The following is a 26,402-nucleotide window of genomic DNA, read 5'->3' as shown; positions in this document are numbered from 1 at the left end:
TCCATACTAGAAGTTCGAATATCTTTTTTGGATCACCTTGGAAGCTAAAATTTTGGCAAAGCAGGATTTTTAACGGCTCATTTCGCCGTTATAGTTCGCTGGGGCGACGGGAAACATAGTGTTGGCAAAATTCTAGAAAACCTTCCGTTAGGGATAGATATTCAGTAGTTCATAATTTCAGATTAACGACCATCTACTGTAATTACAATAAATATGTTATAAACAGCGTCGATCAATTAGTCGAATAATAAACGAAAGGTGATAATGTTAACATCTCCGGCGATCATCTGTCTTAATCAAAAGTAGTTACGCATACACGGCGATTGCCGTATGTTTTAGGTTTCGATATCCTTCAACGGCAAACTGATTGAACTAAGAGCATTATTCGTGTTCCTAAAAGGAGCCTGAAATATTACTGAGAGGGCGCAGGGGAAAGCATTAATTAGATTCGCGATGTTTTTAGTTTCGCGCTCAACAGCGCGACGTCATTTCAACCGTTCCTGAATTCATTTTTGCAACTCATTGAGACGAATAAATAACCTAACTTCATATTGCTCCAGTCGGGATTTTCAAAACAAGCCGAGAGACAACTGCGTGAAATCAAAATTAGCGGCCTATAAGGGGCTGGGTTATACGAAAAACTGCGTAAAATCAAGAAAAGATGTAAAATCGAAGTTTCACCATTGCAATTCCCTATGCTTTCCGGCCGGACTTGTCTGCAACTGTCGCTGCGCAAAAACGAGACTTGATGTAAAATCAAAGTGCGTAAAATCGAAGTTTTACTGTATCTATTACAGTGTTGCCCAATGCCTCCATTCTTCTACTTTTTGGGAGCTGAGCCTACCAATGAAAAAGTGAGTTCGAAATGCATAGCTTACTAATTTCATCACAAATTCACCATTAAAATATGTCATTAGTTTGGTATCAATGCACCACAGGTAATTACTTTATGTAGATACTTACAAGCTAGTGACAATAGCATGAGTGAACCCATGAAGATTGTGAACGTCATAATGGGAGCCGGCAAAGTGCCTAGCGGACATGCAGACAGTCTTGAAAGCAAGGAGCGAGCCTTCAACAGGAGGTAGGTAGGGGGGATGTTCCAAGTCAGCCTCTCTCCTTCCATATGGCCCAGGTTCTGTTCCAGAGGTAGGACATCCTTTCTCAGTGCCAGAGTAGAAGTTTGAAGGCTCATTCATATCCTAAGGTAAAAAAAATAGTGATGGTTGAACAAGAGTCAGTTGGAAAAGAACTAGGTACATAATAGCATTCTTACACTCACCAGGAAATACGAAACTAAAAGCAATTTGTACTAGACCACTTATTCTTCTTACATCACAGATATTTATCTTCGTGAAATGCATAAAGAAATGAATTGATATTATTTATACAAAAAGTTTAAGAGAAAATCTTGAAAATTTTGATTAAATGAGTTTTAAGATACAGACGGAAAATTATGCAGTATGAGGTAGAAAGCATTTACACTACAATTGCTTAACTGAAATCTGAAGCAATATTGATAACTTAGAAGAAAAACTTTGTGACTTCCACAGTTTAATAGGCACATGCAATTACAATAACTGACAGTTTTAATGGTCATGGAGTGATAATTTCTGTGGAAAAAGAGCCTTTACAAAATCCTTAGGTTTGGTGTAGTGCATTAGTGGGTCAACAGCTATCAGATTTCTTCACAATAGCATCTGCCATACAAGTTTTCTCAAGACTCTTCTTCTGTTTAATTAGTGAAGTTATCACAGTCAAGGGTAAATTTTTTAAAAGTTGCAACGTATTTGAAAAATCACAGCGGAGCTAATCGCACAATAAGGGTGGCTCATTAACTTTCAAGGAATGCAATAGATAGAAACTACTTCTTTAAAAAAATTTTATCACCATGAGTACAAAATTAAGAGCTCGGAAAGAAAACCCAAATAAAGTACACACTATACATTCTCAATGAAGTTAAAGACATGCACTTCAAATCCATTAAATAATCCTTTCTACATTGGTGAATTTCAAACTGAATACAACATAAATTGGCTAAGCTAAAAGGTGTACACCTTATTCAGGCCTTAAAAAAAAGACGCATGCCAGTTATACTGCCCCGAGCCATAATTTATGCCATGACAGTGATTTTCAGTTTTCTTATGCCGCTTGATCAGGAAAATAGTCCCCTTTATCAATTTTCCCCAGGAGTTATTCAACCTATAAGAGGTAAATATAGCTGGAGATTTAAAGCAATTCCAGAAATGAAAAAACTTTCAACTTACAATCCATGCCCCATCAAAAGCAACTTGCTTATGAAGTCTCTCCATCTGGGTACTCCAATACGGAACACTGGTTGGATTAGTGAAGTCAGGCCATACGGTTGATACCTTGTTCCACACCTTGCCAACAAATGGAAGACCTGAATGGAAATATATACATGTATATAAAAAAGAAAAAATATGTAGGCTTTTATGATGGAATAATTAAACTTTGTAACTTCCACTGAATTACATCTGAAGCAATCCATTTTCTGTAGGCATTGAATGGATCAGGAAATAGGGCAACATAAAATTAAACATACCAGAGGAGTTTTTGATGAAAACACCAGCAGCCAATCCTTCATCATAAGGAGGGTATGTGCCAGCCTTGTCTCCACCACTGATGCCAGCATCAATGAGAGGTACGTAATGCATACCCAACTGGAAAGGAGAATAACACCAGTTAAATAAACCGAGACATCACACACAATGAAATTTTTCTATCGCAACATCATCTTTTCATAAAAATTGGATGATAAGAGTCAAAATTGAAAATATACGTTGATAAATGAGACAACTGAAGATGATAAGCAATCAATTTGTCAGGGATCGTTTTCCCACTCCTATTAATGGTCAATTTCACAGTGGAGCACACTCTTAGTTATTCTGCTGTTAACAAAATAGGACTCATGAAAAAGCTTATATAATATGGCTGAATAGAAGCTGATCTGCAAAGCCATCAACTTAAACCAGGAATTAAGAGTGTTTTTTTTTCAACACATAAATTTATTTGAGTTCTTAAGACACATATACTTACATATACACACAACACATATATTTATATGAGTTCTTAAGAAAAAAGCCCTCACTAGTTTGGGAATATAAGCTAAAGGCTACCAAAAACAAAAACTGTGTCAATATCATATTTCATCTGCAGCAGTACACAAGTTGGGAAAACCAGATAATAGATCTAGGAATTAAGATTTATAGTTTCAAAAAAGAAATGATGATTTAAACAAGACTTGCTGAATAAATTACAAATCTGGGTATTTTGGGTTGGTTCCGAAAATAGTGAGTAAAAATTCTTATTTTGGAGAAACAAAAGAATGATCATCATCAAAACACACTAGCTTCAAATTCTTGAAATCATTCCTTCAAAGATTACAAACTGAACATAACAGAAGTAGACTTTGGTTTGCCATCAACAATAATAACATCTTTAGTTACCCTTCAAAATGAAAGCATAAAATCAACATCCACTTCACTGTATTTTGTATCTTAGTGATGCTTGGGTTGCATAATTAGTCAATAAGTCACTTAAACTCAAGCATAGTCCTTCTATTACTTTTCTCCCTGAGAACACGGGCAAAAATTATTGGGTTCTCTTCAAGTATGACTGTAAGGAATTTAGTAATCATCATGAAAAAGTAATAATAATATTAATAATGTTGATTAGAGTCTTCAAGTGTTGGTCCTTAATAATTACACGCAAATTTTTTGCCTATGTTTCGGTATATTTTTTTACCTTCATCAGGGCTTTTTTACAACAAATATGAATATTTCATGATAAAAAATCATATGGCAAAAAAGCCCTATGAAAGGTATAAAAATTAGAGATGTGCGAATAGTATCCGCGAATACTCGAATACCTCGAATACTAGAAAGTATTCGATATTCGAGGTTTCGAATAGTTATGCGAAAAGTACCGCCTCGAATACCTCGAATACTTTGAATTTCGTGTCATACACTGTCGCAGGCACATCGTTGGTAGTTGACTAGGAAAAATGTAGAGAACTGTAGTCATTTAGTGCTCGCAGCGCCATTTTACGCAAGTTGACGAATTACATCAAATTCGTGGATTTTAGCGGTGAAAAGTTCGACGAGGGGAACCGAAAATGGTCGGGTGAAAAAATCCGAAAATCCCCGATTCCCCCCACCAGGAGAACCTCAGTGCCGTGGGATAGCAACCTTAGGGCATTTCCCATGATCCGCTATCCCCCTCCATTCAGCACTCGCCTCACCCACTCTGACGCTTTCCTCTTCTCCGAAATCAAACAAAAGGTCCCAGCTCGCGCAGGGATCGCATTACGAAGACCCCTGCTTCGAAAAAAATATCGAGTTACGAGGACAATAAAAACGTGTTTCACCCCCTCCCCCCTTTTCTCACCCACTGACCTTTTTCTGGCTACCTGCTTTGAAGTTCCCCATTTCTGGAAGTCAACTGCTGCGTGAGTCCGTGGGATACTTACATTAGCGCATTTCCCAAGATCCGGTATCCCTCTCTATTCAGCAATAGCCCCCCCCTCTGAGGCTTTCCTCTTCTTCGAAATAAAAAAAAGGTCACAGCTCGCTCAGCGATCATATTACGAAGACCTTAGCTTCGAAAAAAATACCAAGTTACACGAGAACAATAGAAACGTGTTTCAGGCCCTCCCTTTTCTCCCCCACTGACCTTTTTTTCCCTACCAGCTTCGAAGTTTCCCATTTCTGTGGAGGTCAACCGCTGCATGAGTCATCTATTAGCACAAAAGGTGTCTAAGAATGACTTTCGTCAATTTATGTTACACCTTTATTGAATTGAAATATTTGTAATATGCGCGTAATTTCAAAAAGAATAAGAAATTTGCTTTAATAAACTCAGAATTTAAGAATGCTATAATAAACTCAGAAATACGACGTATTTCTGAGTTTATTAAAGCATTTTACGCAAAGAAATAAATGTCAAAATACGACGGAGACTTAACATTCTGGCGAAACTCGATATGAGCAGCAGAGCTTCTCGGAAGTTGATGCGGTATTTTTTTCCGAAAACATATATCAAGTTACCATTTATGAGTGGTGCTATAAATCTTTATTGTTACAGTCCCAGACAAAGGGATATTTTCTCAGAATATTTGGTTTCTCCCTGATAGCTATTCCAATTCATCTTCTTATCTCATGAGAACTCCCAAAGATGGACTGAAAATAATTGAAGAAAATCTGGTGGAGAAGAGCTTGTATTTTACAAAATACCTCAGATTGTCAGCTAGCACTTGGCAGCAGGAGTGGGGGTAAAGCGATGTTAGTTGAATTTATTATATGCCCAATCGTTTCCATAAAATTAAAATATTCATTAATCAGCTAAATTCCTGTTCGAATCATTTAAAGGAAATCAAAATTACTCCCCAAAATCTTGTGTTGCCTGCTGCATAGGCAACCGAGTCAAACATTCCAGCATTCATCATTTAGTATTCGAGGTATTCGAATAATCGAGCAATGATTTAATATTCAAATTCGATATTCGAATTCGAGAAATATGCTATTTTACCCATATCTAATAAAAATATACCAAAAAGTTGGCAAAAAATAGCATTTAATTCTTAAGAACCCACACTCCAAGACACTATTAACATTAAAAATTGAGGTCAAAAGAAAGAAGTAAAATCAATATTAATAATTTTAATGTATGTGGAATAACAAGTTATTATTATTACTTTTCCATAAAAATTATTGTGTTCAGAGAAAATTGGTATTTTCGGTTGATCTCTAAAATATGGATTCAAAAATTAAGGCTTGAAAGGTAAAATATACGTATAAATAAAATTACACTTACTTTGTGAAGCTCTTCAACAAACTCAGGAAGGCCTTTGAAAGTTTCTGGATCGTATGTGAAATCATTTCCCTGTTTCATGTAGTCAAGATCATTCCATTGAACATCCTGAAAGAAAAAAGAGAGCATAATAAAGTATTTTTAAATGATAACTATCACAGATGAATTGAAATCAATACAGATGATAAAATAGCAAAGTATAAAATGTAACCAAAATAACTTCAAAAGGAGAAGTACATGACTCGCACTTAATCTTTGTAGCTAAAAGGCTAAATTCTATTACAGACTTTGACAGAAATTACGTTAAAATTGTAGATAAAAAATTCAGTGTATTACAGCTATTCACCAATTACAGTTATGTAAACTAGAACTCACCAGAGGAATTCCAGCCTTTCTTACACTTTCACAAACTTCTCTCGTCCTGTTGAGAGTTTTATACCCAAACCTGAAATGGAGAGAATTAAAAAAATCAATACATTTAACTATTGTGACAAACCAATCACTAGAGTATAAAGGTTTCAGCAAATTAAAATACTATAATGGGCTTAGAAAGAAAATCCAACACAAGTATGCATGCATTATAATTAACAAATTCTATATGAAGTTTAAGGCTATTTTTTTATTTCACAAAATTGCTTATTCACAATTCAATCACAAATAAAACTTCATCTTTTGTCCTACTCATGAATCGTTTTGTTTGAAAGCTCTCGCAGTGGTTACGTAGCAGAATTTCAGCCGTGGAAAATAAAAAAGGCAAAATACGACTGGCACATAGTGTGACTCTTCCCAAGAGATTGAACAGTCATCGGGGGAATCTCAGCATCAGGAATTTGAAAATGCTTTGCTTTTGGATCCGAAAATATCTGATCCGAAAGATCCAGCTCCGAAAATCAAGGATCTGATCCGAATCCGGATCAAAAAAAAATCCTGGATCCGTCCATCATTATTGAAAACCCAAACGCATATACCTCCGGTAGAGAGATGTCAACTCCTTCAATAAAACGCTGGAAACTAACACTTAATGGCTTAGTGGCCCCCGTTCTTCAGTTAAAAATTTCTACAAACCTAGGATTAAAAATGATGTTAAAAACATGGGTGTCCCTTCATTGATAAAATTTTGGAGATATGATTGCCATTCAGAATAAGCCTATGAATAGTCAGAGGCGGCTCCCCTACATCCATATACAGGCTGTGGATAGGTGAGGTTCTAAAAGCACCGGTGGCTAGGCGTAATCCTTAGTTATGGACCAATGTCAACGGTCGCACATAAGACTCCCGTCCGGATGAGTAATTGAAGCACCCGTAGTCCAATTTAGATCGAATCAGAGATTGATGGAGTAAAATCGAGGTGGTGCGGTCCGCACCCCATGTCGTGCTGCTTAAAACTCTTAATATATTCAGATCAAGGCGGCATCTCTGGGCCAGGTTGCGAATGTGTTCTCGCCATGTCATTTTTGGACGTTGCCACAGTGTACAAAAGTATTTAGCTATATTCTCCGATATATTTAACAAATTGAAATTCAAATTAGCTCTTAACTTATAGCTTATTTTAAATGCTTTTGGTATGTTAAAATCCAGTGGCAGGTCCAGAGAAAGGCTAAAGGGGGCGATGCCCCCCCTAAGGTATCAAATTTACACTAGATAGAGTGGTAATTTTGTTGGGACCCCCATTACAGCTGCTAGGCTACTACCCCTTTTGTTCCTATCCTGGATCTGCCACGATGGTCTAGGTACAATATCCCATCGTTGCAGAAATTGGTCAGGAGTGAAAAATACAGACATAAAACTATAATGAATAGTGCTATTGAATAATCCCACCTGCACAAATGAAATCCAAGTCCCCACAAAGGTGGCATGAATGGCCTGCCAACGAGATCTGTGTACTGTGCAACGACTTCACGGGGTGAAGGGCCAAGGAAGAAGTGAAGATCAATAACTCCTCCAATGGCACGGAAGGTGACTGCTGGACCGGGTTGCAATATCACCTCTGAACAAAAATCAATATTCAAGAATGAGGCAAAAAATTAGCCAAATTTTTCTACTAAAAATTAACGTCAACACGACTTTCTTTTCAAAGTCCAACATCACACAACACTAAACTGGCACAAATCAACTCAAACGTGCTCACTAGTAAAATAACTTCACTATATCAAGTAAAATGAAACCTGCATGCAGACCAGCAAGCTAAATTTAATGCAAAGTTTACAGGAACTTACTAAATTTTCTATTGCTCCCTGAGGAGAACCATAAAGCATTTTCCAATTAATTAAGTTGTTATCAGACACACCTTAAAAAATTTAAAAATTGAAAGAGAGAGTGAAAAGCTATACATAATTTATTTTCTATCCATAACTGTAAAAAATATACAGTAGAGAAAATAATATGTACATATATGCATATCGATGGCTAAGTTCTAACAACATGTATCTCAAATTCAGCCGGTTTGAGACAGGTATCTTAAACAAAGTGTAATAACATTAAAAAAATAAAATACAAGCAAAGAATAACTCTTTATTTGCAAATGAATGCTTCTTTTTCAGTTTTATAAACTTTTGGTTTTTAATTTCAGTGTGCAAGTAAAAGAAATTAATCATTCTTTTGCTCCCCTGAAAAGTTGCTAATTTTGAGATACGTGTTGTTAGAACTTAGCCATCGATATGTTAGCTTACACATTGATACAACAACTAAATTTACATAAAAACATTTTATGGGTATATCTTTAATATACATCTGGATACATGCTGTCATTTACACAGTACAGCATGAAAGGAAAAAATTAAAAACGGGCTATTTTATACTTGAAACCTTTATTTTAAAATCTAACATTTTTCAAAGAAAATATGTTCCTCACGCTTTCAAATGAGATCAACAGGCAGATTCTACCACAATTATTAGCTAAGCTATAATTTATTTATGTAATCATAATCATAATCATAATTTATTCAACATTAAACATAATACAATGTAATAGTCTTCGTCAAAGAAAAACTAAAGCTAGAATATACAATTTAGAGTATTGCTCTCCAGAAATTCATTGAGTGAATAAAAAGCTTGAGTCACTATCCACGAGTGAAGAACACCTTTAAACTTTCTTAAAGTACAATTTCTTGCCTCTTGAGGTAAGTGGTTGAACATGCAAAGTTTAACATGGTCAAAAGAATTTTTTGTAGTTGACAACCTACAGTGGGGCTGTAACAGATTATTTTTGAGCCTTGTGTTGTAATGGTGGACATCAGCACCAGTTTTATGGCTGTCAATATTCACTTTAACATTTATTAAACATTTATATTTTGTATAGACCGTACTATGTCATAATCCCTTGCTGCCTGAATAGTGGTTTGCAGTGTTCCCTTACGTTAGAATTGGTAATAATTCTAATGGCTCTTTTCTGTAGAATGAATAACTCTTTAGATGAGGAAGAATGGCCCCAAACCTCAATGCCATAGGAGAGGTGGCAGTGAAAAATGGCAGAGCATGAGCGGGAAAATTTTGCATTTTTTTGTCATGTTTGCAACCCTGCTGTATGAATTTTGTGTATAGCTGAGGGTTAAAATTTTGTGTATGAGTACAATTTCATGCGCATTAACTTCCTACCAAATTTCAAGCAAATCTGGGACGGCCGGGTTGGGAGCTGTGATGATTGGCATGGAATGACCCTTTCTCATTCATGCATAAGTGCATTCACAGCCAAAATTTGTCACTCCATGCAGTGCAATTTAGGCTATTCCTCAGTAAATAAAACAAAATGTACACTCAACTGCTTCCTGAAAAACAACCATTCCACCACATGGGCAAAAAACTCACAACTTGTCATGAACCATTACATACCCATTGCGTTACTGTTCAGAAGAAATACACCATGACTGGATCCATCCTTTTCTGTAGCCATGTAGAAGGGATGACTGCCGTACAAATTGGTCTGATAAAAGAGGATTTACAATTTTAGATACGATAGTGCCAAATTAGTACCATTTAGATATCTGCATAGCATACTTTCAGAAAGAAACTTTTATCGCAGCAAACAGAAGGTAACAGCCATGCCTCTACCAGTTCAAGACATGCATTCATAAGGGCCTTCCCACAGTTACCAGTTTCATAAAATTTCCAAATACTATCCTATTAAAAACTTAATTCCTTCTAATTAACCTGCATTTCTTCCTCCCGGCTTAAATATTAACCGATAATCCCTTAATTGCCTCAGCACACTCTTCCCCCGCTCCCTTTGGACCCTACCTCCCCACTATTTCCCCTTCCTTCAGCTATCTTTCATCCTTTACCTACAGTCTCCTACCTAACTCTGAGGAGGGTGGATGTATACCACCGAAAATTTAGTTCAGTGAGTGTTTTTTTATCTTTTTGTGCCCTGTGTTTCGGCCCAACCAAGGATATTTTAATGCTATTATAAATTCGAATGTAGATAGGTTATACAGATGGCATGATATACATATGTATCAACATGGTCTAGAATTTTCACCACCAGTGGAGCTCACCAAACCAAGAGCTCAAATACTTCGTTATAACTGGTGACATATAAATTGTCAAAAAATTGTGAAAAACAAAACCGTAAGGCACTTCACAAGACATTTCCAAGCAATAAAATTGAAAAAAAAACTCAATTTTCAGTTATTAACCATGCTTAAGTTCCAGCAAAATTTCAATCTAAACCTCAATTTTTGTCAATATTTCCGGACGGTGACAATTCAGACTAAATAAACTGGTCTGGATTTCTATGGTTGGTCGGTTGGTTGGGTAGAGGAGGCGGAGGAGCCCAAGGCGCACAACCCCTTCATGTGGTGGGCACTGGGTCGCTTGGCTAGCTTCACTAGCTAAGTGAGCGAGGAACTGCGTATTTGCTTGATCAAATTAAAATAAACCCTTTTCCTGACCAAATTGACCCCTGAGGAACATATAACCATCATAAAAATAGCCCCAAATGATGGTTTCTATCCTCAGTGATATATTCATAAACGAAAATCAATAATCAATACAGTCGGCGATGGCATAAAAGATCGTTCTCCCATCTTAGTGACTACCCTTGACATTTTCAGACTGAAATCATTTCTGTTTCGCATCCTTTTACGCATGCATAGCGTAAAATAAGGATGAGTGTTGCGGGTTACGTACCCCACAAAATTTCTTTCATGGACACAATTAAAGGCCACTTTCTCGATAATTAGAAGGTATATAGCTGACGTATTTGGTTTGAAATATCAACTAAACTCCAAAGTTATTCTCCATTGCAAAAAAGAGTGCTGGCTCAAACTAAATTTAATTCATAAATCATAATCATTTTTATTGTTTTTCGCTAAAAAGTTTGAAATTCCAAGGCAAATTGGGGAACAGAAGACATTAACCCATTTGGAAAAAAAATCATATTTGTAATAGCCATCCAGGTAACCAACTTTTGCCGGGTATTACAATTCGCTCCTAAAAAAAAGTGGCTAAACGAGGCACCCTATTATATACAAAATGAAGTTCCTAGCTGGATTGACAAGAGTTGCTTCAATTCAACTATTTTATCAAAGTAATTGAAGAGAAAAACAATTGAAATAAACAAATTTTCAAATTCATATGAAATTAAAAAGATACTGAACTAAATGGATGCCACCATAAACACAACAACATTAATAAAGAAAAATTTATTACAGAGAAAAATATGCAGAAACAACATTCTACGTACATCCTTCGCCTTAGAACTGGATGCAGTATTCAAACATTTCCACATGACATAAATGTTGCAATATTATTAACATGTTCATTTAAGCAATATATCATGACCTGCAATTCAATTTAAAAATCAGGTCTTTCATGCAAAAATAGTTATCATTGTCCCTACTTCCAGCAGCCAATTGCCAAAAAGGCAAACAAGAACAATAATAAGAAATGATGCTTAAAAAATGACTGAATGATACCTTATGGATATATAAAAATAAAGGGTTTTCCATTTCATTTCTTTATAACTTACTTTTCAAAGCATCACACAAATTCAGAAAATTAAGTATCAACAAAAGTCATTAAGCTCCATTTCACATCCATTCATTCAGCTGATAGTAACTGTATTAAAAAAACAAACATTACAGACAAAACTCTGATTACCTACTACATGCTAAAGGGAATTACTATAGTAAAATTAGGAGTAAATATGCATATCAACATCAACAATAAATAATAAAATATTTTTCAACCATCTTACCTTATGTACATCGGTCTACATGTAACAAATTAATTTAAATGTTACTATCAACAATTTTTACTGTCAACAACAACAAAGGCCATGAAAGCAGTGAATAGTAACTTTTGGATACACTGTAGTTCTAGACATCACAGTTTCAGGTATACCACAGGTCTGTTCATCCCTTCAGAGAGCTAATTTTTATAAAGTTTCAACCATGTTGCTCATTTCCCAATTTTACTGGTTAGGCAAAACCTTCGTGCTGTTAGATACGAGGGCCTTTTTTTTCAAGCTCCGATGGGCCATGAACAGAAGACGAAATGATTGATTAAAAATTATTTCATAGGTAAATATTGAGCACACTTGTGGTGTCCTTTCGATATAATCACCTCGGCGATTGAGGCATTGGTTGTGCCTGCGGACAAGCTTCAATGTACCATCTTCATAGGATGTAGCCACCAATGACTTCCATTCCAATGAATGTTGCCTTTTTCCTGAAGCTAATCGCTCGTTTGAACCCTCCTAGCCACATCTTTATTTCAGCATTAAAATGGAAATCACACGGCACAATGTCGGCATTGTACGGCGGGTGTCGAAAGTGTCCCCTTGAAATTGCTCAAGGAGCAGTTGGGCTGCATCAGCGCAGAGATGACGGGCATTGCCATGGATGAGAACACTTGTTTTGGATGGATGAGAACACACACAGAATTCAGCATGTCTCTTCTTTTGTTTTGAATGGAAATGGGCGCAATGTGTCATACTTAGCAGCTGCATTAATAATAAAATTCTCTTTCATCGGCATGAAGTTCAAGAAAAGTAAATACTGAAGCCATTCGGCGAGTTTTCTGGCTGTCGCTCCACAGTGCACATTTGGCAGGAGAATTAATTGAGGTAGTGTAGTGAATGCGATTGCCACTATCGTTAAACTAACAACTTATGGTCAGAAATGAAGTGAGCGTGTGGTGCGGAGGATGCGCAGTTGCCATATCCGCACAGCACCCACCTGTTGCTTGTATGGTGTTTTTGCTGAGCTATTGGAGATTGGACAAAAAAAGGCCCTCGTATTTTCTGATTCTAACATAAGATAGCATCTTGACACCAGACCAATTGTTGGATACTAAGAATATTAAATTAATTGGAATCCCCACATTAACTTTCCTCACAGCTAAACCATCAACCTTTGATTATCTGTTGTTAATGGCATGGTATTTGAAGGAGGCGACTAGCAGCTAAGGTCATTGAATGAAGGAAGGAGAGGGAAATATCAATGGAGGGAAACCTGGTGCTCATTCTCACCTGATGAACCACCACTGATTACAGTAGACTCTCGTTATTACGAACAACCTTATTACGAAGTTCTCGTTATTATGAATCAATTTGTTGGTCCCAACGAATATGCCTAACCGATCTATGGTAAAAGAAATGTTATTACGAAATTTTATCACGAAATTTCAAACCTCAGTCCTGGTCCGGCCAGCTACAAAAAGAACTTTATTACAAAGTTCCACGAATAAGGAACGGCATTTAGGCAGATATATAGTACTCTACGTTATAACAATTGCGCAACATTTAAGTTCTCCTCGTTCACTGTGCACAAGAGCGTCAATTACGGTTCTTTCTTCAGTAGGAGATACATCAGTGCGCATGCAACATCATATGATAAGCTTCATTTCTGTGGACTCACTCATTACCGCTCCAGGGTTACCACTCTAACTAAATTATAAAATTCACGTTTTTTTCCAGGTTTTCACGGTCTAAATTGCGTCAAATTCACGGTCTGTTGATAAGCCATTTTAGGAAGAAATATTGATCACAGGCCGCACGTTAACTACAAATGTAGCAAATGTGATAGACGCCGGGAATACAATCGCAGCAATGAAAGTGCTCTCATGACGTCACCTATCATTAGCAAAATTTAGGGCCGGCTAAGGGTTGTGAGTGGGAAAATGGAGGGTGACAGGGAAGTGAAGAGGTGTGTGATTTCTCGCCAGGGATAATGATCACTTTGGTTAAAGATCGTCCAATCACATCCTTAAGATCTGTGCGTCGTCATGACACACGGACCAATAATTGCTCTTCGAATATACGTGTGCACATATATGCGTGGACAGTGTCTGCGCGTGACTGACCTTGAAACATGTTCCACATTTCAATGTTTCTTTTGATCCGTCAATCTTAGATCTACATTCAAGTTTGAGTGAATGTTAAGGTTTCACGACTTTCACGGCTATTTCCAGGTTTTTTCACGGTAGACGAAATTCACGGTTGAGTGGGAACTCTGCACTCGTAAATTGGACGTAAAGTAAGTCCTCCTCTTACGAATATACCATTTACAAACTTCCAGTGATACGAAAATTGGAAAAGTTCAAGCGTATCCGAAATTTCAAATTTGGCACCTTTCCATTTGCCCTATGCGACGTTTGGCATAAAGGAACTCTCACTTTGGGCATAATCTGAACAAAGTAACACTTAATCTGAGATGACGTGAAGAGCTGTTCAGTGTTTCGCCCGTTCTTCATTCCCGCAAACAGCGATTTTTTTCAGCTTCGGCTGCATTGCACGCCCAGCTCGATCAGTTCGTCACGATAGTGAGTTCACGCACAATTGTAATGCAGTGTTGCATTCTGCAGGATAACTGCATTTCTCGATTGCCTTGCATAACTTTATGAACTTAAGATTCTTAAAAGAAACGTTTATACGAAATTCGCTATTACGAATCTCTGGTTTTTTGGTCCTGTGAACTTCGTAATAAAGAGAGTGTACTGCAGCATGAGTGTAAGGCAATAAGTACTGTCCCACAAGATCCATGCCATATCTAAAATATACTGTGTCATCCACCACATTACCCAAAAAACTCTCAGTAAAAAACCTTATCTCCTTTTCAGGTAATTTTATTCCAAACTAAACTAGTCTAAAATTTAGTATTTACAAAATTTATATCCTATTGGGAACCATAAATTTTGTCTCTCCAAGACAGATTCCTACATTGTACATTTTCTCAGTTCCTTCTCCATCTACATACTTATGTTTTATCATCTAAATAATTTCATTGGGTTGAGAACATTGGGAGATTAGGAACATATACATTTACGGATTATTTCAACCATTGGATCATGCCTAACTTATCTAACAAAAAATGGTCTTCTGCCGCAATACAATGCACACGATTGGACAAGTAAAATACTTAATTCTTTCAAGAAAAAAAAACTAAGTTAAGTAGGATTTGAAGGGGATGAGGAAATTAAACAAGGAATTCTTGAGATTATGCAGAGAATCATGCATCAAATTTACAACTGGGATTAAAAACACAAAACCAACTAGTAAGAAATATCACAGATGACTATCATCTAGAGGAAAGGTGGGCCACTGAATTCCCCACAAGTTACCCAAAACTTACATTGTTCTTAGGCACGGAGTCATGATTGAAGAGGACAAATCTTTGCCAGTTAACAGGAAGATTCAAGGGAGCCTGATGTTCACCAATTCCATACATGCTGGAGTCACTAGGCAATAGAGCAGACATCTGCAAGAATTGATCAGCATACACAAGAGCCCCAACAGACCTGCTGTCGAATCTATAAAAAAAATAAACCACAGATATTATTTACTGACAAACAGTATAAGATTTCGTGAAGACAAATCCAAATTTTTCCCCGTGCATGATGCTGATAAATTTTAGTCATGGGTCGATATTTCAAGTGTTCAGGGCACCAGATGCGAGTTTGAGGGATTGATGTAGATTTGAATTCCAGGCAAGGAAAATGATTAACCACAAGTGGATTAGTAATACCAAAACATTCACAAGTTCATACGCGCAATCACGTTACCAACATGACTAAATAGGCAGTTGCCTGTACTATAACAAAGGCTTTGGGGGTCTGTAAGGACCCTTGAAGAATTAATACACTCAATTTTTATCGTTCATAAGTATTGTACGCTGTATATGATTATATACACCTAATATGTATTTAACCAGTTCAAATTTGAAAATTAAAGGACATCACAGAAAAAGTAGAGACTGTACTACTCCCTCTGACCCTGGGAAGGGGGTCATTCCATGCCAGTTCATCCAGGCATGACACCCACCAACTCGGATTTTGATGAAACTTGGCAAATTTCATCCTTACATGTAGGAGTGAATTTTTTTTAAATTTTTGCACTGATTATGCACTACATTTGTGTCATGAATATTTGCTCAGACATAGAAAACAGTTTACACAAGCATATCATCACACATGAACGAAGACCCAACACTGACTACCTGAGTCGTGAAAAGATATTTTTTATAGATAAAAATTTTTTTAACAACAAAGCAAGCAAAAAGCCATGAATTTTATTTTTACACGTGGTGGATCATACCTTAGGAAATATTAGAAAAAATAATTTAGCTTGATTCACATATTACCTCAGGTCAAAATTTCATGTTTTATAGAACACTGTTTTTGATGCAAAATTTTCTAAAATCTTATGAAACATCTGAGTTTAAAGAATTTTCAATATCCCCTAGGATATTTTTCAATTAGTATTTGGAATCCTCATGACTTCCATAGTAAACCTGCACATTTTCATAAGAATTGGATGAAAAGTATGGCTGCGGCAAATTATTTCCCTCAGGAGGTACAAGAGCCTCTGGAGACAGGATTCATTGAAAAACTGCATTTCACCCAAACTTCAAATGGCCATGGAAAAAAAAACTAGTAGAGATAGCCAAGAAATATTTTACACTGTTTCATTCCTAAATGGAAGGATGAAATTTGCCAAGTTTCATTAAAATCGGAGTCGGTGGGTGTCATACCTGGATGAACTGACATGGAATGACCCTCATGTTTGATGCCAAATCAAGCTCTCCATCATTGTCAATGATGAAAATCATGCGAAAAGGTAGACCAATCACAGATAACACCTGTATATATAAATACCAGTTAATTCCACAAAACGAAATCCAGCCCCGAGGATGATGGGCAACTTAGCCAACGAAATGCCAGCAATAATGAAGAGCCCATCCGAGGTGCAAACCCGATAACAATTTGTCAGTGCAAGCATTCCCCAAATTATAACAATCCAACTCGCAAGCATCCAAAGTTTCACCTGAAGGTGCCATAAAAAAGGTTTGAAATATCTCTTAAGTTTCTTCTTGAAAATTCCACGAAAATCACACAAACATTGTGGCATAGTGTTGCTATCATGCTAGTATTTTCAGCAGCTGGTTTTATCGCAAATTTAGAAAAAAATATGAGTAATAATGTTCCTGTAATATTAATTGATCTTGAGTAATGAGTTCATGCACTTCACCTAGCAAATCTAAGTCATTTGGCACAGCAACTTTTTAGGCTAGAATTTTACTTGTACAGTGTGTCCTCGTTTAATGTCACTTACCGTTCCTGAAAAATGTGACGATAAACGAAATGACGTTAATCGAAGCATAATATCCCATAAGAAACAATGTAAAAAGTGAATATCGGCTCCTAGACCTCACAATTCCTATGCGAAAAAAAACGTTAGCGTATCATATCTGGGGCATTTTTTACGGTGGGAATGCCAAACTATCGCATAAATACAAGTTCCTGTCTTCGCCGTCATAAATACAAGTTCGCCCGGGCGAGCGTCGCCTGGGCATCATCCAAGGCATCATCATCACTGAAACATCGTCGCAGTTACAGGAACCAAAATTATTGTGAACTCGGCGAAAAAAGTGACGACAAAAACTCCGAGTTCTACACGGAAAAATGCCTTGAAATCACTTTTTAGGTTCCTGAAAACCATTATGTCAAGTAAAACCTTGCGCACCTATGCAAGAATTCATTTTGCAGAAATTTTTGCTAAAACCGTAATCGCAATTAAGAATAAACACACCGTTTTACACTTTGCTTAGACTGACTGTACTACCGCCCTCAAAACGAACAACCTGCAACACCAGCCGCTTCGCCTTTTTTTTTCGCGCGAAATTAAAAATACTTGACGTTATCACGAAGCGTAGGTGCGATAAACGAATGACAGTCTCAAAATTTTCGTGACGTTATCGCGAAATGACGTTAAACGGGGTGACGTAGAACGAGGACTCACTGTAAATTATGTAATAACTGTGTATGTTATTGCCAACTTAAGGCCAATCCAAACTACAACCAAGTATTTGGAAAGTATCCTGTTCGTAAGTTGAGGAGTACTTATATAAGATAATGCATTATCAGATTGAAAAGAAGTAAGCTGCACAATACTGAAAAGGGAAAAATCTGCCACTTACAATGTTCGGTTGTTGGATCGACGAATAACAGCAAAACCAACGCGAGATTTATCCATTTCAACCCTGTAGAGTGAGTCTTGAGGCTGCACAGTATTCCTATCTTTCCTGCTGATATCCAGTATGGGTACTTCAGGGTATGGAGGTTCATAGCGTGGGTGACTTGCATCTGTGATCTAGAATAAAAGACATTTCATCTAAAATTCACTCACTCACTCAGTGATTCAACCCAAAAATGGTTTGGTTAGGTGAGGGTAGAGTTCACCCTAGACTAGGCAACAGGCATGTGAACTTCAAAAATTCAGGGTAGGGAGTGCCAATCCCTTTCCAGATATTTGATCGAAAATTCACTCAACTAACACTAACAGCACTCTATCCACTATACCCTTTTTCCGAACTGACGGCAGCTGACCTTGAGCGTGCTCGAAACCCACCCACTCTTCTAGCCAATCACAGAAGAGCGACAGGAGAAAGTGCAAAGGAGCCCGCAGCCTCTCTCCGAACTCCGTGCAGTGCAGATCGCTCTCCAGCTAGCCGTGTTGCCAAACAGAATCGCTCAGCAATCGTCCGAGAATCTTCCACCGCCCCCAAAAGTACCATTACTCCCAAGGCTGGCAACGCCGGTCGGCCCAATGGAGGGCAGCGGAGGGGAAAAGGGAAGGGAATGGAGGGGAACGGAGAGTTGGAAGGGGCAGTGCTTCTGATTGGCTACTTGCTATTTTCCACCCAGCCGCCGTCAGTTCGGAAAAAGGGTATAGGCTACCAAGCCCAGGGCAAGAACTCACACTTAGAACGTACTCCCCACAACCGACTAACTTCGGTAAGAGGTACTGGTTGTGACGTTCGTTAAAATTTAAATGCACGACCCACAACTTTGGTATAGGGATCCAGCGTTACACTGCCATGCCCTTTCCACAGACACAAACCGCACAAAATAAATAAAAGAAGAACTGACCTTCACTCGAAGCCTCTCCTTGGTCTCAAATTTCACATCCACTCGCAGGAGAGGTATGTCCGATGGATAAGGGGACGGAGTGTGCAACTTGAGGAACCCAGTCATGCTTCCAAGTCCAGTTTCCATCAAGCTCCTTTCATCCTCCAGGGGGTCCAGCTCAAGGTCTCTGTACGAGGGAACCACTTCCGATGAGATATTGACCCACGAGTAGTAGTGGCCCGTGTCACCAGGAGGGAAGTAGCAATATGGCACGTTCAGCGGGGGCAACCCCTCACCCTCAGCTGCCTTCCGATCTGCCACTTCAAAAAATTATGGGAAAATGTTTAGGTATAATACATCTTGAATTGGTTATACTATACTATAATATATTCTGACTACAACCAAAAATAAGCTCTGCATATTTCCAAGTCAAATACATCTATTCGAGCTTGTGGAATTGCTTCATGATATGTATAAGTAATGAGCATAGATACTGGGGTGGATTAGAGGGGGCCAGTCAGTATATTCCACTGAGCCTTGGTGATATGCAATGCCTCTGAGCAATAATGTCCGAGGTCTGTAATGATTCAGAAATAAAAGCATTCAATTCCCCAAAATATGCATGAATGCATTAGCATAAAATTGTTTCAGGCTTGATTTTGTGGAATATTGCTATATCTATGATAAAAACACAAATGGTAATTTCCACACTATTCAATTCAACACTTAACGACCGACCATGATTTCAACACTTTGTGTCATTTTCAAGGAATTTTTTTTCTAGGAATGGTCGGTCGGTCATTGAGTCCATGGTCGGTCGTTGAGTGTTAAATTAAATAGTGTGGATATTACTATTTGTGTCTTCATCATGGATATGAATGCATTGTTGTGTGACACTTCAGAAGATCCAGCTTTGTCAATATACGTCCGGGGAACTGTACCTTACAATTTCCACAACGGCTAATCTTACTCTTCACCTTCCTTTTTGTCAAAAACATCCTAGTTTCACCCTTCCTACTTTGACAATCACGGGGAAAAACTTGGCATGTCATTCAAAGGGGTTGACAGCACAATGTAAAGCTTAGCAGAGGAAATTTCAATTATTCAAAAAACAAATCAAAAGCCTTCTGGGGGATAGGGGTCCTGCTGATGCTCAAGAACAACAATATATAACAGTCAGGATTTGCTGTGAATAGACTATAAAATATTGATATAATTCTTTCAATTACTTTAATCCTTTCCTGCCGCCGCCTACAATTGGAAAACATTTTCGTGCTACAAGTAGTTCGAAAATTTTTTTAAACCTCTCCGTACGGAGCTCTTTTTTGGGGGTGAGTTGCCTCGGTATTTTCGTCCTTCAGATTTGGAACCTAGGTCAAAGGGGCACCCTTACCTTACCCCGGCCACAGGACTACACCCTCTGACCCTATCATAGCACAAATCCACAGTCAACTTATAGCGTTACGAGTGTTTTTTTACAACCAAACATTGTATTTGATTTTTAATAATTTACTCTTTTAATAATTATGTACTAACATTTTTTCCCACTGTCCCTCTCATTGGGATTTTTCTTCCTCATAGAAAAATCTCCCCGGGATGGTGGTAAAGAAATTGCGTACGCATGGTTTCGCTAGGTAGGGCCTCCTTTGCTTCTATAGCACTGGAGTGTTTTAACCCTATTCCCCGCCCTTCCATCCCTTTCCTTTCCCTGGACGCGTCGGCGGGCTCCGATCGCGACGGCGCCTCTATCCTTTTTCCTACCTCTCCAGCCCCTCCCCGGGTGTCCTGGCATATAAGCCTCGGGCTTGGTTCCGGGCCCCGGTGTGTTGTATCCCAAGAGGGTTCGCCCAGAACCCTCTAAGCTTCTGTATTTGATTTTTAATAATTTGCTCTTCCAAAAGAATTATGTACTAACATTTTTTTAAGCATTGGGGAATTGTAAACGGATTTATAGTGTTAATTACAATTACAATAAAGTTAGTAAATACAAGGTAGAAGAATGATGAAAATCAAATGGATCAACCGAGTTAGTAATGAGGAAGTCCTAAGAAGAGTAGGAGAGAAGAGAAGCCTCATGAAAACCTTAATAAGAAGACGGAACAACCTTGTGGGCCACATCCTGAGACATGATGGCCTGATGAAGACAATCGTCGAAGGACAAGTGGAAGGCAAGAATGGAAAAGGAAGACCTCAAACAAAATATATGGAACAAGTAAAGAGAGATGTGAAAGAGAAGAAATATGTAGGTGTGAAAAGATTAGCTGATAGGAGAATAGAGTGGAGAGCTGCGTCAAACCAATCTTAGGATTGTTGACCAGTGATGATGATGATGAAATACAAGGTAATAAGGCTATAATTCTGGAGGTCCGTTATTTTTGACACACAAATTTTTTTAAATTGCTTACGCAGAGAACAGAATGAAGAATTAATTTCAAATGATAAAGTTGTAGTATGCAACAAAATATATCATTGAAAAAACTATTATATAACCACTTCACAACGGCTTGCCACCGTGAGGATGATCATAAATGAGTGGGAGGGTCGGGCTTCATTATCGAGGAGTGGCCCCAAGGACTCGCTAAGCTGGGTCTCAGGCCGGGCCTGAACATATCTGACAATTGCACCCTCAGCAGTCACTTCCTTTCCCTTGTGTCAGCCAGAGCCGACGTCCTGTCGTTTGCATTGAAAAATTCGGGACAGCTACACCCGACGTCACGTGTTCTAAGTTTGCAAATGCTCGTCAGCTCCACCGGACGTCCAGCACAAAAGGGTTAGCAAACAGAAGTAACTGCACTTCTTCAAACATTATCGCTAAGGTTGGATACCACATCCATCTTTTCCATTTTTTTCAGAAATCTCTGAGAGGCAGCTGCCCCTTCTTGCCCCCACCCCCCCTCAATATTTGCCACGCTCAGATTGTGGGTTTCTATTTGAGTGAATGTGCAAATTTCCAAAACCTATGGGTGACCTTTACCCTCACCAATACAAACAGACAATACAGTGGTTTCCTATTTCTTTTATTGCCTAATCGAAAGATTATTACTCCTGGAGTATGTATTTCTTGCACTTAGATTTTTAAATGATGATATCTATTTTTCGAAATTAAATGAAAAGTGAGAATTTTCAAGCATGCAAAAACACAACGGCTAAGTATGATTGCTGGGAAAAGCCCGTGTGAAGTCATTCTGGTTCCGGCTGCCACCCTGTGAGGCTACATTGGTGCGAGGCTATGAGCGCCGCTACGATGCAGGATGCTAGCAGGTAGAGGACTACCCTGCTAGCAGGTAGCGCTTGGCTTAAATAAGGATTATTAATACCCTATCAAACAAAGGAAACTTTCCGACCATAGGCAATTTTAATAGGTGATTATTAATAGATGTTTCCCTGAGCTCTGTGCCTCATGCAGGCATTGGTAATCTTAGATGATGTAAAACTCCGGACTACTCGTATAGCATCTAGGCTCGAGTGACGTCACGTGGAGTGGCATCGCATGGGCGCCAATCTGGCCTTTTTCAAATGAGGTTAAAATTGACCATTAACATTCGTCTAAACTGGGATTTCTAAAACCAAATAATTTGTATATTATGAATACACTAATGGTGGGTAACGAATCGCAATCAATGCCTTTCGTTTTTTTTGATGAAGGAAACTACCCTATTGGAGATAAATACAAAATATAGCACACAATGGTGCAGCTTACATAATTCATATCGGGTGAAAGCTGAAGACTGTGGGAAGGATTAAGGATGAACTATGTAAAATTGAGGGGTAATTGGAGGATGCTCTGAAACCTCTCCTCTTCATTTAAGGGACACTAAATAAATTCTGGCAACAACTATGTTTAGCAGTGTTTATATCGTAAAATAAAAAAGACACATACAATGGAGCCAACAGCTCACTTGGATGGACAGGGGGTTAGGAAGTAAAATTTTTTCCCAGGGGCCAAGGGGTTCTCAGGACACACCTAATATGTAACATGTTCCAAGAGGCAGATCTAGGGTAGAGACAAGTGGGGGGCTAGGTGGGGAGCCCGCAGGGTAACCTCCCAGCAGTTGTAGGGGTCCGAACAAAGTCACTATTTAATCTATTGTATATTAGATGCCCTTCTCTGGATCCACCACTGCATGCAACCAATGTGTAAAAGCACTGAGTACATGGTGAAAAGGCTGTTTTACACAGGGCACGTCATTGTCCAATCTGATATATATACGATGGCATAATCAAAATTGCTCATGTAAAGCGGTGAGTTTCTATGACACATGCGAGAATGCATGGATGCGAGACGACATAATAGCCCCTGCTCTAATTCCAAGCTCACTTTCTTCGCAATTTCAACATGTTTTCAAGGCTAACCTGCGTAATGACGTGCCCCATTTAAAATGGCCTAAAGGTATTCTAGCTAAAGTCATACATAAATTAAGCAAGATTGCTAACATCTGAAAACAATGCACCATTCAAACTAATTATCAACGCATACTATACTATAATATATTCTGACTACAACCAAAAATAAGCTCTGCATATTTCCAAGCGCTTACCATTTTTCATTTTACCTCCTTCATTGTGAGAATCAACACTGTTAGACAGGTTATTGGGCTCCTTGTTGCCTTGACCTTCTGAGTTGACCTCCACCTTGCTGCCATAATTGTAATCCCTTCTCACTTCCTGCACGGTTGGAACCCAGCAGCAGCCTCTGGCTTCGCACCCTTCCTTAGAGGCTCCTTCGCCGGGGAAACAGTCAAATCGGCGAGCTTCTGGAAGAGCCGAGCACTGAGAATGAGGCGGCGGGGTGGGAGATCTTGTAGGGGCTGAAGTTTCCAATACAGGAGGTCTCTCGGTAATCACTATTTCTCCTGAAATTAAGAAAAAACAATAAAATTCGAGATTTTCCCGATGATAACACCGATCCACGAGATTCTACACCCCCGATACATTGAGAGGTGACTCTGTGAATAAATCATCTTACTAAGCCTCTTCTTCAGCGCTCCTTTACCCTTAGCCGACGATGCGAAATCTCCAATGACGGAGTCTCCGTAAGTGTGATCCACCATTGCGTACTCCCAGGCCGAATAGCCGGATGGGCCATCGCCATTGCCATCTGATCAAATAAACATTATTTGCTTACAAATATGGTCCTCGCCAATATACATAAAATATGATACAATCAGCAAGTAAAAACCGACAAAAACAGCGCATAGCTACTGTAGGTACAGCCGAGTGATGATGCAAAGATATATGCTATGAAATTATAGATTCCCAAGTAGGGATTCGACTGGTGGGTTTTCCAGGATGGAAACATAAGCTTTCAACATCTAAAATTCATGGTACTACACCTACTAACCTTCGTTTACCTCCCAATGCGACTTCAAGAGGTCAAAGCAATGAAGCAAGTAAACAGCAGGCAGTAAAACGAAGACTAGGAAGAGGAGAACGCAAACTAATATAGTCGCAATGTTGGGGCGAGGGCAATCTTTTCTCCCACATTTCCTCTTGTTTTCATCGTCACATTCGCAATCAACTACCCCAAAGTCCTCTTCGTAATCATCATCATCTTCCTCACCGACGAAATGCTCGTATGTAGGCTTCTGATGAGAAAAGCTGTGCTGATTCAACTCGGCAGAACTGGCTATGTGTTGTTGCAACGCTTCTCCAAATGCTTGATTAGGATTACCAGCCTTCGAACGACGAAAAACTCTTATTGATCTCAGAATATGCTTTATCCCATCCAACATGATTGCCCAAATTACCAGCTATCCAGGGCGAAAGGTTTAAGAAAAGTGGACCTATCCAGACAAAATCGACTGACTTGACATTTGCCTGCAATGTATGAGAAATTTTTCTCCACAGTACAGTGTCAACCTGCGCGCGCCTTTATGATGATATGAATCAATTTAAAGTTAGATATTTCCAGACTTCTATTGACATAAATAGAGTTCATATGCATTGGCGTCTCATTTATCATTTACTTTGGGTTAAATTTAATCACGAAACTGTTAAATCTTTGACCATCCATTTTTTTCAATACAAAGTATGAAAATATTACGTAGCAGTTGGGTCCGAAATAGTGGTGCGCTATTTGAATGGGAGAGTTGATGATACAGCATTATTTTTAGAGGGTAATTTCATAGAAGTAAGCGCTGATGATCCTAGCATTAAGTCAATTTTAAAAGAAAGAGATAATTTATAGCATCTGTCTATGGATTATAGTAGCTGTGGATGATAGAAGCTATTAAATCGATTTTTGCGCCGGGCACAAAAGCAGAACCAATTGTGGACACACTACGTATTAAACACGAATTGGCTGACTATTCATGCTATTTGTGGGGAAAGAGAATAAAAATAACATCAAGATAAAACATAGTTAAACCGCGTTTTTCTTCTTTTCTTCCCTTGACACTATTTCTCCTGCCATTATTCCCGATCACGATGATGCCATGATGAAACTCACCCACCTCACCTGTGTTGGCGGGGTCGGTTATGATAGATTGTGTTGTTGGGATTTTTTGTGCCATATTTTGTTCGTTCCATTGAGCACGGGGAAGGGAATATGGTGAAACAAAAATGGCGACATCTACTATTCTTGAAAACCCTTTTCGAAATCCCTTGTTCCGCTCTAACTGGGAAGAAATGCTGTGGTTTCAAGAGACTTGTGGAAGGGAATATCTCTACTTTAAGGAGCACCAAGATAGTCAGGGGTAACTTATTGTAACAATCACATTATTAATTTTAGACGATTATATCTCATCACTAACAGAAATGAGAATCCAAAAATGTCGATTTTCGTCAAATTAAGAGAGTGAGCATTTTCTATTTCCCCTGGTAGTTCGTTATTATTCACGCCCTTTAGGTAGTATGGACTTTTGTAGGATTTAGCCAAAAAGTAATGCTCTAAACAACCACTCAAACCTCTCTTCACCAAATGCTAGGCCGTAGACAGAAACAAATTCAGGGGTCAAGGAAAGGTTTCTTTTGGAGCTGGGATATAAGTCGTGAGAGGTTTATTTGGAGTGATGGGGAAGGGGAGGGGCCTCTCCCAATAACACACTGTTTGTCGGAACCCAGGACCACGATCGACAAGGGACCTATTTTGGTTAAACGTGGTTGAGGGAATGGAATACCGGCCAGGGTCGAACCATAATCATGTGAGTAAAAGTGACTTTAATCGCGCCTTAAGACGTATTGCAAAGTAAACGAGAGATGTGTGCAATACTGCCTCCACTGCACAA

The 26,402-nt window shown here is 38.5% G+C and overlaps 1 protein-coding gene across 2 annotated transcripts in view; it reads right to left on the bottom strand.

Moving 5' to 3' along the window:
* LOC124168757 (lysosomal alpha-glucosidase-like) overlaps positions 1-24,994 on the bottom strand; it is a 42,908-nt gene extending 17,914 nt beyond the window's left edge. Inside the window, exons 1-14 of one of the 2 annotated variants that reach the window (XM_046547027.1) lie at positions 24,518-24,994; positions 24,143-24,274; positions 23,715-24,029; positions 19,198-19,496; positions 18,246-18,418; positions 15,402-15,579; positions 12,026-12,040; positions 9,661-9,751; positions 7,651-7,819; positions 6,208-6,277; positions 5,836-5,940; positions 2,567-2,684; positions 2,268-2,404; positions 964-1,202 (exon numbers count right to left, since the gene is read on the bottom strand). In XM_046547027.1, the coding sequence (XP_046402983.1) occupies positions 964-1,202; positions 2,268-2,404; positions 2,567-2,684; positions 5,836-5,940; positions 6,208-6,277; positions 7,651-7,819; positions 9,661-9,751; positions 12,026-12,040; positions 15,402-15,579; positions 18,246-18,418; positions 19,198-19,496; positions 23,715-24,029; positions 24,143-24,274; positions 24,518-24,908 (2,432 nt within the window). In that variant the 5' untranslated portion in view covers positions 24,909-24,994. The remainder of the gene's footprint in view (positions 1-963; positions 1,203-2,267; positions 2,405-2,566; positions 2,685-5,835; positions 5,941-6,207; positions 6,278-7,650; positions 7,820-9,660; positions 9,752-12,025; positions 12,041-15,401; positions 15,580-18,245; positions 18,419-19,197; positions 19,497-23,714; positions 24,030-24,142; positions 24,275-24,517) is intronic. The other variant, XM_046547028.1, reaches the window with a different exon arrangement.
* Between the last annotated feature and the right edge of the window lie 1,408 nt (positions 24,995-26,402).

This window comes from Ischnura elegans, chromosome 12 (assembly GCF_921293095.1).
Source record: "Ischnura elegans chromosome 12, ioIscEleg1.1, whole genome shotgun sequence".
NCBI lineage: Eukaryota > Metazoa > Arthropoda > Insecta > Odonata > Coenagrionidae > Ischnura > Ischnura elegans.
This window is presented reverse-complemented; position numbering and strand designations above follow the sequence as displayed.